General features: G+C 39.2%; 1 protein-coding gene across 1 annotated transcript; it reads right to left on the bottom strand.

Moving 5' to 3' along the window:
- Nucleotides 1–224: 224 nt before the first annotated feature.
- LOC124274498 (serine/threonine-protein kinase ICK-like) lies at nt 225–14,065 on the bottom strand. The gene is made up of 14 exons (XM_046709863.1): nt 13,950–14,065; nt 11,990–12,133; nt 10,427–10,481; nt 9,950–10,071; nt 9,499–9,578; nt 8,759–8,891; nt 8,078–8,417; nt 7,018–7,233; nt 6,444–6,637; nt 5,708–5,832; nt 3,689–3,754; nt 3,273–3,359; nt 2,356–2,479; nt 225–1,453 (listed from the first exon to the last, which is right to left on the bottom strand). Exons 2-14 carry the CDS (start codon nt 12,088–12,090, stop codon nt 1,438–1,440), a joined length of 1,659 nt encoding a protein of 552 aa, XP_046565819.1. The 5' UTR covers nt 12,091–12,133; nt 13,950–14,065; the 3' UTR covers nt 225–1,437.
- Between the last annotated feature and the right edge of the window lie 226 nt (nt 14,066–14,291).

Raw genomic sequence — 14,291 nt, 5'->3', positions numbered from 1 at the left:
AGCTACTCAATAGCCTCTGTTACAATGAAACATCAGCTACTCAATAGCCTCTGTTACAATGAAACATCAGCTACTCAATAGCCTCTGTTACAATGAAGAACATCAGGTGTCTCAGTCCTGTTCCACAAGCAATCACCGAGCTAAGATAATCCTAACTCCTATACTTTAACACAGGGTCACAATGGTCTTAGTGCTAAGACTGCTTTCTGGAATGGTGCCCTTACTTCATCAATCAGCTGCTCACGCCCCACAGGTAATGACCCAAATTCTGAATCAGACACTCCCCATCCTCCTTGAACAGTGATCACCATCTAACACTGTACACTCCCCACAACACACATGGGGTTAAATACAAGTTATATACAGGTAAAATGGTTATCTAATAAAAAAACACATATTTTGTTATTTATTGATCAAATAAAGCAATATCAGAAATAACTGATAAGATCTTATCTAATAAAACACATAAAAAATATAATGTTTTAAACACTTTAGCTATGTATTTGATGATTGTTGATTTTCTATGGTAAACAAATACTCAATAGCGAAAGAATTACTAAAGCTGGGTGTTGAGACTAGCACATGTCGTGAAGACTTGTCAGGTATTCTTTAGATATTTTCCACAACCAGCTATTAATGGTTGGATAAATCATGTTGGCATAATGCAGAGAAAGGCAGGATTAATCAGAGAAAATGAGGTTACATAAGGAAAACCACAAACACGTACACTATGAAAATAAACACATGATTTTGATCACCATATATCACAGTGATGTTTTAATGATTACAATGACAGTGAAACAGATGCCAGCGGCCATTGAGACCTGAGAAAAGACCACAGCAGTAAGGGAGACAACTCTTCTAAGTTCTATCTTTGGCTGACAACTAATTTGGAAATGTGGAAGAAAATAGTTTGCTGAAATGTCACCATCAACATTTACCTGTATGTAATATATAAAAAGGGAAAATAGTGCAGTTTCTTTGATTTACCATGAATGCGAGTATATATACTTCTATAAATGTAAGTTGTGGACATATTTGAAATTCTACATGTTTAACATAGGGTAAACAAGTGCAATAATTAACAATATATGGACTAAAATGGTGATTCATTTACACTATGATTGCCCTAAACATCAAGTCCTGAATGCTGTCCCCTCTTTAATGACTGCGTGATCAAGGTGGTGACATTTAATGATACAAAACATGCCTCACCATACCAAATGTATGCCCCTGAGACAGCCAATACACAAACTGTCGATACACTAGAGCAAGAATGACCTCACACTGATGACCATCCCAACATCCAAGTTGTCCATGACATGGCTTAGAAAGTCCACAAGTCACAAAGAGAAAACTTATCACAGTCACAATGAAAACATCTCCATCAAATCTCTGACAACAGACGTGAGATTATCTCCCCAAGGAAACATGACTTCAGGATTTCAGGTATCTGCAAAAGACAAATGGTGATTCAAATTAGTGAGCAAAGCATTAAAACCAGCATATCTGGTTTCTGTGTCTCAAAAAGGAACATATTCAGGTAGTTCTGAGGGCCACTGTATTTGCATCCAAGGGAGTTAACTGCTCAAGGTATATTTATGTTCTGTGAGTGTTTTCTGTTGCTGAGATATAAAGTTTCATATGAAGGTTGTAAATAAATGAGCTGAATGGCGATAAAAAACTTGGACAGTTAATTGGCTTGAGGTTCATCCTTCAAATATATTGAGCAGTCAAATTTTGCTGAGGGTCAATTTGACACTATCTTCTGTCAAATCTGGTGCAAAGAAGGATTTTGTTTCAGCAGAAGATCTGATGTTAATGAGATTTTAATACAAAGTAAAGACATCTGTTGCTTAAACTAATCCACTAGCCAGACTAAGTACTGTTGTATAATTTTAAGTTATTATTATATGCCTTTCTTACAGAACATCAAACTGAAACAGACTCTGGAAACAGAGACTGCCAAAAAGTGTCTTCAAGTGTGTACACCATTTGTCATCACTCAACTATCTATATTTTGATTTGAAAAATGGCTTATATTGAGTTGAATTTAGACATATCAATAATAATTTTACATAAAAACTAATTTCAAGTTAGGAGACAAAACAATATTGATGTAAAAATGTGATAAAATAAATCAACTAATTTCTCCACATCTGGAAATACATCCTGATTAATATGAACAAAGCAAGAGCTGGACATTGGACACAAGAGAGTGTACAGGACAATGGACCAGATCAACAGGATCAGAATTACCAGCAAGTGGTGTTCAAACTTAGTTAAGCAAAGAATGGCAAACATTTGTGGTTGTGTGCTTGTAGATACAAGAAAGGCAAAATGATGGTGACATACTTAGCAGCCCAGTCTGTGCGTCCAGGCACGGGTCCAGCCAGGGGTTGCCGCATGTTGGACCCTGGGTTGTTACTGATGGGAGTGGGCTGGGCTCTCTTCCAGCTCACGTTGCTGCCTGCATAGCCTGTGTAGACAACACAATAACATATAGACCAACACCCACACACTGCACAAAAGAGAAGCCAACCCTGAATCAACGCATTTAGGAATAACTGGGACAATCAGGGTTTTAAATGGGTCATTCAAAAAAGACACATATATATTTGAGGTTTTAAACCATCATCTGCTGTTCTTTAGAAACCCATGTTTATTTCAGTGTCTGCTGCCTCAAAGAGAAACGTATTAACTCAATATATATTTCATTTTGTTTTGAAGTGGGATATTTGTCCAATTTTTGGCTTCTTAATTCGCTGGACCCAGTGTTGTACTGATTAAGAAAATCCAACTGTAAACTCTTGATGGGAGAAAAGGCATCCTATAAAACAGTTATATATAAACAAGTTGGAGAAACTGCATTGTCAACTTAAACCAGTTTCTCAAAACTTTCAATATCCTAACTTTGTCTTCCTATCTGGCAATGTTCCAAAAGAACAGGGAGCATTAATTCAAAACAGAGAAATTTATTTGGTATAAATATCTAAAAGAAAAAACAAAACAACTGCTACATTTGCAATATCAAGGCCTTGTGAATTTAATGGTGATGTTTTGGGATTAAATTACAAAGGCTTTTCACTTTGTCATACTGGCTGAACTTGGAGCCAAACTTGAAAACTGGTTGGCATCTCTGTACAGCCCTTAAAGAGAGACACAGTCAACAATACAGAAAGCGTGCAACAATAAATCTTGACCCTTCTGAACATGCTGAACATGTAATAAGCTTGTTAAATGCAAAGTTAAGACGTGGAGAGAAGACTCACTTGGTTTACTGGACAGACCAAATGATGGCATGTAGCCGCCCCCTGAATCCTTCCTTGCTGGTGTGCTGAAGTTCTTCAATCCGCTGTCTGGAAAGTAAACAACACCACCTTCAATCACACAACATGATATATTGTGATTACACTTTCTAAACACATTACAGATTCTGGACTTTGGGGAGTTGAGTCCCATCAGAGATTTAAACCCACACTCTCAGAACAAGGCGCCACACCTGCCAGTACACAACGTCAGCGATCAAGCCCAGTCAACCAGAAAGTATTCCACAAATATGGATGGCCAACAAATGATAGTTTACACTACTGGTGTCTGTACTCATCTGTGAAGAAGAATGAGATTGTGAGATTACATACATGTTGTTTTACATTCCCTGTTGAAGTTTTATCATCAATGAACTCACCTAGATTGGGCCGAGTGATTGCTCCCAGGGGATTTCGCTTCATGCCACTGTTGAGGGGATTTAAACCTGGAACACAACTAAATCAGTACAAGCTCTGCCGGAGACATGCTATTGTCTGTGTATGTTGGATATGTTATCACCTGCATGAATATGCGAGACAAATCTCTCAGGTAAATGTGTGAGACATGTTATTAGTCTGTGGTCAGGAAACATGCTATTGTCTGTGTATGTTGGATATGTTATCACCTGCCTGACTGAGTTTAGTTTAAGCCACTTTTAGCAATATTCCAGCAATGAGACATATTAGTCCGTGGTCAGGACTATTGTCATGTTATCACCTGCCTGAATATGCAAGACAAATCTCTCAGGTAAGTGTGTGAGACATATTAGTCTGTGGTCAGGAAACATGCTATTGTCTGTGTATGTGAGACATGTTATCACCTGCCTGAATGTGCAAGACAAATCTCTCAGGTAAGTGTGTGAGACATATTTGTCTGTGTATTAGTCTGTGGACAGGAGACATGCTACTGCCTGTGTATGTGAGACATGTTATCACCTGCCTGAATGTGCAAGACAAATCTCTCAGGTAAGTGTGTGAGACATGTTAGTCTGTGGACAGGAAACATGCTATTGCCCGTGTATGTGAGACATGTTATCACCTGTCTGAATGTGCAACAAAAATCTCTCAGGTAAGTGAACGAAACATGTTATTAGTCTGTGGTCACAGACTGTCATTTCCTGACATCTGGGCAAGACATATCTTATCAAGTCAGTGGAAAAAATATTATATCACCTGTCATTATCTGTTGAGACCAGATTTTTCATCTGAGTTAGACATGTGCTATGAGCTAACATTCTGCTGACATTTTGATACTGAACACTGTATGTGAGGTTTTCCACTGTCTCTGTGAGAAGTGCTGTTCTAACAGGATAGTGTTTATAGTTTTAGGTTTAAGTTTTAGATTTATCATTTCAAGTTGTTTCATGTTCATTAGTTGCTACTTAGTTGTATGTGCTTGGATTATTTATCAAAGTACAGTGGAAACAAATACAACCTGGTAAAAAGAAACCACAATCAAAAACAGACCTGATAATCATAAACTGAGTTTTTCTTTGTTTTTGGCACTTAGAAATTTGGCTTTCATTAATTATCACTATTAGAGTCAAGTGTTAACTCCAATCATTCGGATGAATTTCTTATTTATTTCAATAGATTAACTAAATTTGATATTTCTGATACTGGTAACCTGTCACATAAATGTGCAAAATTTGAAAAGAATTTGATTAAAAGATGCTGAAGATAACTTCAAATTAGCAATCACCACATAATTTGACACTGAGGGCAGTCTGGTTTTCAGGCCAGTCAAATCAAACATCCTACTTACAACATTATATCACCTGTCATTATCTGTTGACAATACACTGACATCTGGAGGCCAGACATGTGATAAGTTGTTCATTCTGTTACATATGCATGAACATATACATACATCCCACGGTTGTCATTTGCAGGGTTTTATAAGTTTGGATAAGTTTAAAATACCTGATCAGTAAACAAATTGTTTCGAGTCCATTTGAAATTTTACTTATCAGGTTTCCATCAAAGTAGTTGGTCTATTTAAGGTGGACAGGGTATTTCATCCTGCATCAATTATCTAGCTTTTGACACAATAGACTTTAGCTTCCTATTTGATTGGTGTTATATAACTACAGCTTTCCTCCATAGCATTTGCACACTTTTCTAATCCCACTGCTTACAACTCTGCACTGGACAAGCCACTCAACCTAGCTCAGGAATGTGATACTCTCGTACTTAGTGTGGGTATATAGACACACCCCAGTGTCACCCACAGGGATGATTGACTGATCTAATTCACCGACTGATACTATGGAATAAATGTCATTCCCAAACACACCCGCAGCTTGTCATTTTACTGACTCACCCCTGCAACACTATCACGCAACTTTTATCTGACTGTATGTGTGTGAGACATGAAAGGGAACAGGATTGTTACCTACCAGGATGGTAGCGGGAGGAGCTCAAGTAGTGCTGTTTGGCAGACCGCGCGGACGACCTTCCAGAGTTCATGCGTCGACCTGCAGTTGGAACAGCTGGTTTGCTGGGAGACTTACTCAAAATAGAACTGAAAAAAAACAACCATGAAATATTCCACTCTTTTGGACCTATCTTCCTGCTGAAAACATTGACACATTATTCCTGTTCAACACATTTGTCACAAAATACCCGATGAATTTGTTGAATTATACTTTTTTAAACAAATGGTGAGTGAGGTTAGTTTTATGCCACACTCTGCAATATTCCAGCTTTATGGCGGCGGTCTGTAAATAATTGAGTCTGGACCAGACAATCCAGTGATCAACAGAATGAGCATCAATCAACACAATTTGGATACAATGACACATGTGTCAACCAAGTCAGCGAGCCTGACTACCCGATCACATGTTACAGACCTGAGTCTGGACCAGACAATCCAGTGATCAACAGAATGAGCATCAATCAACACAATTTGGATACAATGACACATGTGTCAACCAAGTCAGCGAGCCTGACTACCCGATAACATGTTACAGACCTGAGTTGGACATCAAGCCAGCTTGAGAACACATTACAACACACACCAAGTCAGCTGAACTACCCATAACATGTTACATCAAGCCAGCTTGAACACATTATTCAACATACATCGAACATGACTTTTGAAAGCAGGGAGACCACTACTAAAGGTATACTCACTTAAGAAAATCATCTTCAAATTCATCAATAGCCTTCTCAGGCTCCTTGTACTTTGGTTTGACTGCTGCAATTGGCTTCTTGCTTGGCAGTGAAAAGTCAAGGTCGTCCCAGTCATCCCACTTCTCTGATATGTTGGTAGTGCCCCAACGTTTCCGCTCGGGTTGTTTCCGAGGGACAGTCATAGCAAAGGGGCCCTAAATACAAACATATGAATATTACAGTGGTTCTTAATGATTACATCAGATCATCATCAACTCAACTACTAAAAACATCCACACCTGCACTGCTGATAATACATGACTGATGACATGTCTAAAGAAAATAATAGCATATATACATTGCAGTCTTGTAATTGCTGAGTTTCTTCAGTTTAACACAGCCGACACCCACTGACACTTACAGTGAGTGAGTTTAATTTTACCCCACTTTTAGCAACATTTCAGCAATAATCACAGTGGGGGACACCAGAAATGAGCTTCACAAATTGTACCCATGTGGGGAATCGAGCCCGGGTCTTCGGCATGACGAGCGAACGCTTTAACTACTAGGCTACCCCACCACCCCTGACACTTACAGGAGAGGGGTTGATTGGCTTGTCCTTGTAGTTGGAGGGTCCTCCCATGCCTGGGCCTCCCATGCTGTCTATTGAGGCTTTGCGAGTTTGTGCAGGTTGTACTGCATGTGCTGCCTGTGTTGTATGGCTGCTGTGGTTGGAGGCTACCTGTGGTCTGCTGGAAGCCATGGACACACCCAGTGTCTGATCCACTTGAAAGTAGGCATGTCGCAAACACTGCAAGTATGTAACAGTAAATACAGTCATGTCATCAACATCATAATTTAGGCTGGGAATTTTGCACAATTTTCTACTGTTGCAAAGTAAGTTTAACAGGCTCCCGATCCACAACACATTCGTAGCCAGAGGCCCAGATAAGCTGCGTATCCGGGTAAAATACGCATAGAATTACGCATTGAAAAATAATTGTTGCGTACAAATTACGCATTTACACTGTTAGATACGCAAATAGTTTAAAACAAATGCGTACGGAATCGATTGCTATCAAGTTGTACTGTTAGAATAGGACAAGTGTTGTAATGTCAGTATAGGATGAGTGATTTTTTATGAAATAATTTCCATCATATTTAAGTTGGTTTTGATTAGGTATGACATAAGGCAGAACATACCTGCATAGTAAACTTGCTCAATGACATAATACTTAGGTGAGTAAAGTGACTGAAATACACACATATTTGAAAGCAGTGGGTAACGGAAAATGAAATACCCACTCAACATTCATAATACCCACTCCCCAAAAATACAGTGGGTACAGTACCCACATGAGCTAAATCTTATCTGGAGCTCTGCGTAGCGCTATAGAGTTACGACAGGTCGTAACGTTACGAATGCTTTGTGGATCGGGACCCAGACCATGATGAACACCCTATTGTTGTGTCTCACTCACACTGAGTCTACAGCTTAACTTAATTTACTTAACTCTGGAGTCAGTCAATATTTGTAGGTCTATAACCTTAAGCTCGTCATAGTCCTCACATCAACACGTAACAACAACCGAAATTGATGCAGAGAGACAATCTCCATGTCAACTCGGCACAGGCTGTGTAGAAAAATCGAGTACCTGACTTGATCCGGGTCGATGTGACGGGTTCCACTTTAACATGCGTGCCATTATGTCAAGGCCATCCTTATCAGCACTTGGGACGAGTGATTTAAGGTTGACCGGTACAGTTTGTGGGAATCGGTAATTCATGCTACTGGCCAGCTGGTAGCCCTCTGGCCACTCCTCCTTGGACGGGGTCCCGAGACATGTGCATGTCTTGAATATCTGGTCAATCTCAGAGCTGCCAGGGAATAGTGGTCGGAGGGTGTACAGTTCGGCCATGATGCAGCCGAGGGCCCAGATGTCGATGGGGGAGCTGTAGTTAGTTGAGCGAAGCAACACCTCAGGGGCCCGGTACCTGTAGAAACCACATGTATCATTTATAACTACTGGTTTATGTTGTGAGCTCAGACATAAGAGGATACACTGTATAAAATGGAAGAGCCATGATATAGACCCCTTTTGGCCCACCGAAATATCAAACAAGGAAAATTACAGTTGCTAGACACTCATGGTGACCTGTACATTACAAACACATACTTTATTGCCACTTAATTTAGTCTTGCTCTTTTGAGCCAAGCTGAATGTCTTGGGTGACTTTCTGACCAGATTCATACTTACTCGTGACTGTGTGTAACAATGTACTTATGCTGGTCGCACAAATTGTACTGATAGGCTGAGGTTCCAGGTAAAACTTACCATCGTGTGGACACATAGTCTGTGTATGGGGGACGAGATCGAATCTCACGAGCTAGACCAAAGTCAGCTATCTTTACTAATTCTGGGCCTGCACAAAGCAAGTTCTCTGGTTTCAAGTCCCGATGGAAAAATCCTGAAACAGTGTAGAAACCATTATGTTAGATTGTTTATAAAACACATATATAAACAAAAGATCCACAACCATGTACCAGACCTGACCTACAATATAACACCAGACTGAAATCATATTGTATCAAAACTACATGGCAGCCAGGTCATGTACCACCTAACCTACAACCAGCCCATGTACCATCTGAATTGTAACATAACAAGAATTTGAAAAGTGGTCCAAGTGTCGTGGTGACCTTGAAAATAAGGTCAAGGTCACCCAAATCGACTGGTGTCAGCGTAATCCCCCAATGTAGGCTGTCACCAAATGTGAAGACATTGGGTACAACAGTTCATGAGATATCGCGTTAACAACAATCGGGACGCACGTGCATGCATAACAACCTGAGCGGGAATGGACGCCGCTGAATACATAGTCCCCCATTCCGACGGGGGACAACAACTAAAGCATGTGCCACCTGACCTACAACATATCCACTGACCTATGTACCACCTGACATTTGACAACACTGGCGCATGTACCAACTGACCTTAACAGGACACCTTTCCTGAACCACATGCCATCTAACCAACAACACAACACCTGAACTTTAACACAATATATGACTTACCTTGTTTGTGCATGTACGCCAATCCCTGTAGGACTTGATAAATAATGTTTCGCACAACTGATCCAGGTAACAATTTTTCCCTGAAACAAATATCACATGTCAATCAAACAGCAACCACAGTAGACATGGAAGTGCAAGATCCTACTTCCTGAGGAAATACAATACAAACATGGATGTAGGACCTTTTAACACTTTCTAAGGTAAGCATGGTCAGAGATTTCCTCATAATTAAAACAAAAACTTCCTGAAAACCCCCAAATTGCCTTTTCAACACACTTGGCATCACACGTCCTTTAGTATATACATTCATATATACGTTTTTTTCCAATTTGCATATCATGCAGTTGAACTTGAAGAGAATTCATGTCAATTAATTTTTTTCACAAGCACCTGCTGCTTTTACGTCTTGTCACTGAGGCCACATAGCTGAAACAGTAGACACAGCACTTACCTGTCCTTCATCATCTGGTAGAGGTTCTCCTTCATGAATTCAAACACAAAGTACAGCATATCGTTTTCCCGAATCACCTCCTTCAGCTTCACTATGTTGGGATGGTTCAATTTGCGGAGAGACTGCAAATAACATCCAGATAGTGATCATTTCTGACTACCAGACACACTTTCAAGAGTGAGTGAGTATGGTTTTACGCCGCTTTTAGCAATATTCCAGCAATATCACGGCGGGGAACACCGGAAATGGGCTTCACACTTTGTGGCCATGTGGGGAATCAAACCCATGTCTTGAGCGTGATGAGCAGGCGCTTTAACCATTAGGCTACCCCACCACCCCACACATTTAAGAAGCAACTGTACCATTTGATATTTAATAATATGTTTTCAGATTATAAGTTTCATTTTGCCCCAAGAAACTCTGATGAACTATCATTTGATGTGAAACCATCTCATTTTCCACTGCATTAGTACTGACCTTGACTTCCCTCAGACTGAGGCATTCATCCCAGGAGTAGTATTTCTTCTTCATCCTGAAATCAAAATTGGATCCATTTACAGATACATGCATTTAACACAATGTCCTCATGCAGTGCAGACTGTTTCATATACATGATTAACTGAAGGAAAAGGTTGTCTCTTCATATATCATGTAAATCTTAAGTAGTCTGGAAAATGTTCAACACAGGCACTTGAATATTCTCTCACACAGTGTGAGCCACCAACACCTCGAGGTATCAGATCATTATTAAGGCTGTAATCATTCACTTGCATATTCGGTGAATCGAACCGTAGCCCTTCATGAATTCAATTCGTTATTCGTGGTCACCAGAACCGAATATTAACAAATATTTACAAATTTTTAAGGGAGCATGTTTTACTTAAACCCTTATGTCCTGTCCAAAGTTAGATATGCAAGAATGGAACATGTACTAGCATTGCAGTAGTGCAAGTCATGTTAGTTTGCCAAGGCCGCAAATGGTACTGTCGACTATAACTATTACATACCAAATTTGAGTCTCATGAGATCACTGGTTATTGCTGTGACAAATCAAAACTGTTAACATGGGCGTTCCATATTGTACATTAATCACTTAACTACAATATTGTATTCTTGAATAATTATTCGTATTCCTTACCCAATATTCATGATACGCATCATATTCGCCACATAGTGTATTCGTTGCAGCCCTAATCATTATCCCAAGAATAACATGCAGCCTTCAACCCCATGGTTACCAAGCAGAAACATGATAGTCAGAGCGTTGTTAAAGATGCAAATATCCCGGAGGAATGATGATAAATTAGTGATATGTTATTTATTGTCCACTGACAAGATGTGATCCCTGGAGGCACACCAGCCTATTGCTCATTGTCAAATCACAATATATTGAATTGTTTTTATAGCAGGGCTGTTATGATTCACTGGCGAATTTGGTGAATGGAACCATTCCTTTTATAAATTCAACTCATTATTCGTGATCATTAGAATTGAATATCCATTTTTTTAAGAAAAGAATGTTTTAAGTTGAATCTGAGAACATCAACTGAACATAACAAAATATAGTACATGATAACTTTACAACAGAGAATTCATAATGTCTTATTTCCGTGGATAATCATGATGATGGGAACCTGATACTTCTGTATCTTCCTGTCAAAAACATTGTCAGTAAATGCCACCCTCTAAATATCTTTCCAGAAATCCCATTTTGACATTCCTACAAGTCATCTTCCCACATTAAGCTAATATGTTGTGAAATAACAAAAATATTCTTGATCAAGGCAATGTTAACCCTAACCTTCCTTATAGTAGTAATACAGAGCTTTAAGAAAGGCAGACATTGTTCATTACAACCTGGAGTTATCTGAACATTAGTCACTGGACACAAAGCCTTATTTACTTGTTTCTTCTAGACTCACAGTCCCTAAAATAACCTCAAGCACTGTCAGGATATATTAGCACCAGACATAGGCAGTGGTGTTAACCTCAAAATGCTCAGTAAAGCTGTGGACACATGTGAATTTCACAGATACTTACTTCTTGACAGCTACTTTCTCCCCCGTCTCGATATGGGTGGCAAGCAGCACGCTACCGTACGTGCCGTCCCCCAGCTGTTTCGTTAGTTGGTAACGATTCATAATGAACTGTTGATGTCTCTACGCGCTAACTAGCTACTGTATCCTGAAAAATAACATCATTAACATCATTATCACGTAACAAGCACCAAAAAAATTACTTGTGGTTGTCATTTGTTTTCTTCACGCAATTGTCAACAATTGTTACTGTTCTCTCATTTATCATTACAATCATCATAATGGCAATACACAAATCCATGTTATTGTGTTTCTCATATTCTCATCACTTCACAGTGACACTCCCTCCTAATGTCTACTTGGCATGGTTAAATAGTGAACTTGGGATATCATGTTCTGTAAATCATTAAATTTATGTATGCATGAAATCACATGAAAAATGTGTGCGCACCTTGCTTGCATTAATAAAGGGATGCACTTTTATCTGAACACATCATCTGGTCTGTTTCAATTTAGATGACAATCAAGCAATTTTTGCAAAGGGTGCCAAGGTGCACCATGCAGAATAATTTAGGTGTGCCTTTGTGAAAATAAGTGTGCACACATGATGATCCAATTAAACTTAAAACATTAAGGGTTTAATTTTCAGAAAATTCACTTCACTTACTGAAAAGTCGAGAATGCTTTCTGCATACCTGACTCAAATAAGAGCTGCTGATTGCAAGTAAAACTGCCAGTTTCAAGGACAAAGTACTGCATATATTTCATTCATAGATCCTCCCTTTCAGTGTGAGTAATGTTTTTTCCATATACACTTTTCAGAGTTTTCAGAGCACATTGCATTGTTTGTACATGTGATTTCCGTTTCCTTGAACACTAGCAACCCCATAACACGAGCAACAGACAACCTTATCAGTCTATGTCAATACTGTGACATGATGGAATAGTCCTGACATGACAACATTACTGACATCATCGATAAATACAACACTTTCCCACAGAACATCCTGGTATGGAAGTACGATGTGAAAATAACACAAATATTGGCATTAAATAAAAATGTAGGGGATGACTAAGCATGTTATTGTCTGCTGTTTAATGCGCCTGTCAGCAATATTCCAATTATATGAAAGAGGCCTGTAAACAAGTTAGCCTGAGCCGGCCAATTTTGTACTGGACAAACGCGTGCGTCAATTTAGGTAAACTCAGCAAGCCCGACCACTTGATTCTTTCTGTCACCGATATTTTAAGTATATGAAAGAGGCATGTAAACGACTTATTCTGTGCCTAACAATCTTGTGCTGGACAAACATGTGCGTCAATTTAAGTAAACTAAGCAAGCCTGACCAATTGATTCTTTCAGTCACCCCTCACGACAAATATGCAGAAGACAAAGTATGGCATCTCAAGGGTTGACATAGGAAACAACCTAATTCCTAACATCATGGACCAATCAGAATAAATCTTGGGTAACACACACCTAAAATATAATTCCCCTTTGTTGCACAAGTTTTTCAGTATCAGTGATTTATTACAACTATGCACTACTTTGGATAAAGACCATGTACATTCGATTATAATAGTTGGGCTAACAACTGGAACAGACCTTTGAACATAGATCTGTTTTCATTCCATCATTCAGTGATTGGAACTGGAAGTGATCAAGGCCGTTATTCGCATTACCAGATGTCAACATAATAACATTAATGGCCCCCAAAACAAGTACCATTGGTGAATTAAGTATTAACGTCCATGAAAAGACAAATGATGTGCAGAAGGGATAGTTTGTGAACTTGACTGTGTCCGCTGTCATTGTCAGCCGGATTGAGTTCCAACATTCCAAGATCATTAGATCTCTATCGACTACCGTTTCACGTTTCTCACATTTTCTGCCTCATTTTCCGTGGTGAACGTTCGTCAACACATACTATAATTTTCTTAGACCAAAAGTACAGTCATATTACCTAAAACAACGCGATATATCCCGTTGTTTACTGCATATCCAAAGTGTCATGTTATCCTTGTCCCGTCACACGCCGCCATGTTTGTAGTTGCTATTTGGCTCTCGCTGCTAGTCACGTGACACTTCTGACAACAATGGCGTCGAGTGATAGATCAATGACTAGTGTTGTCTATGTACATACCATTATATGTAGTCGGACGTTTCTTATCACGTTACATCTAATTTTCTGTAACTTATGCAACTTCTGATTTTATAAAGAATTCTAAACAGCAGATTTCTAAACACAGAATTTGAACAGAGACATGGTCTATGGAGATAGGCTCAGAAAGGTTAACATTAGCAG

This window comes from Haliotis rubra, unplaced genomic scaffold (genome assembly GCF_003918875.1).
Source record: "Haliotis rubra isolate DU_JTF1 unplaced genomic scaffold, ASM391887v1 Scf191, whole genome shotgun sequence".
In the NCBI taxonomy this organism is placed as follows: domain Eukaryota; kingdom Metazoa; phylum Mollusca; class Gastropoda; order Lepetellida; family Haliotidae; genus Haliotis; species Haliotis rubra.
The sequence above is the reverse complement of the archived record's forward strand: the minus strand, read 5'-3'. Positions and strand labels throughout refer to the sequence as shown.

Bases quoted from the DNA above. Each gene is read 5' to 3' on its own strand.
- LOC124274498 (XM_046709863.1), bottom strand. From the start codon at position 12,090: ATGAATCGTTACCAACTAACGAAACAGCTGGGGGACGGCACGTACGGT. The intron at 8,892-9,498 runs GTAAGTCATATA...ACACTGTTTCAG, and splicing joins GGCGTACATGCACAAACAAG to GATTTTTCCATCGGGACTTG. The intron at 3,360-3,688 runs GTGAGTTCATTG...TTTACTTTCCAG, and splicing joins AATCACTCGGCCCAATCTAG to ACAGCGGATTGAAGAACTTC.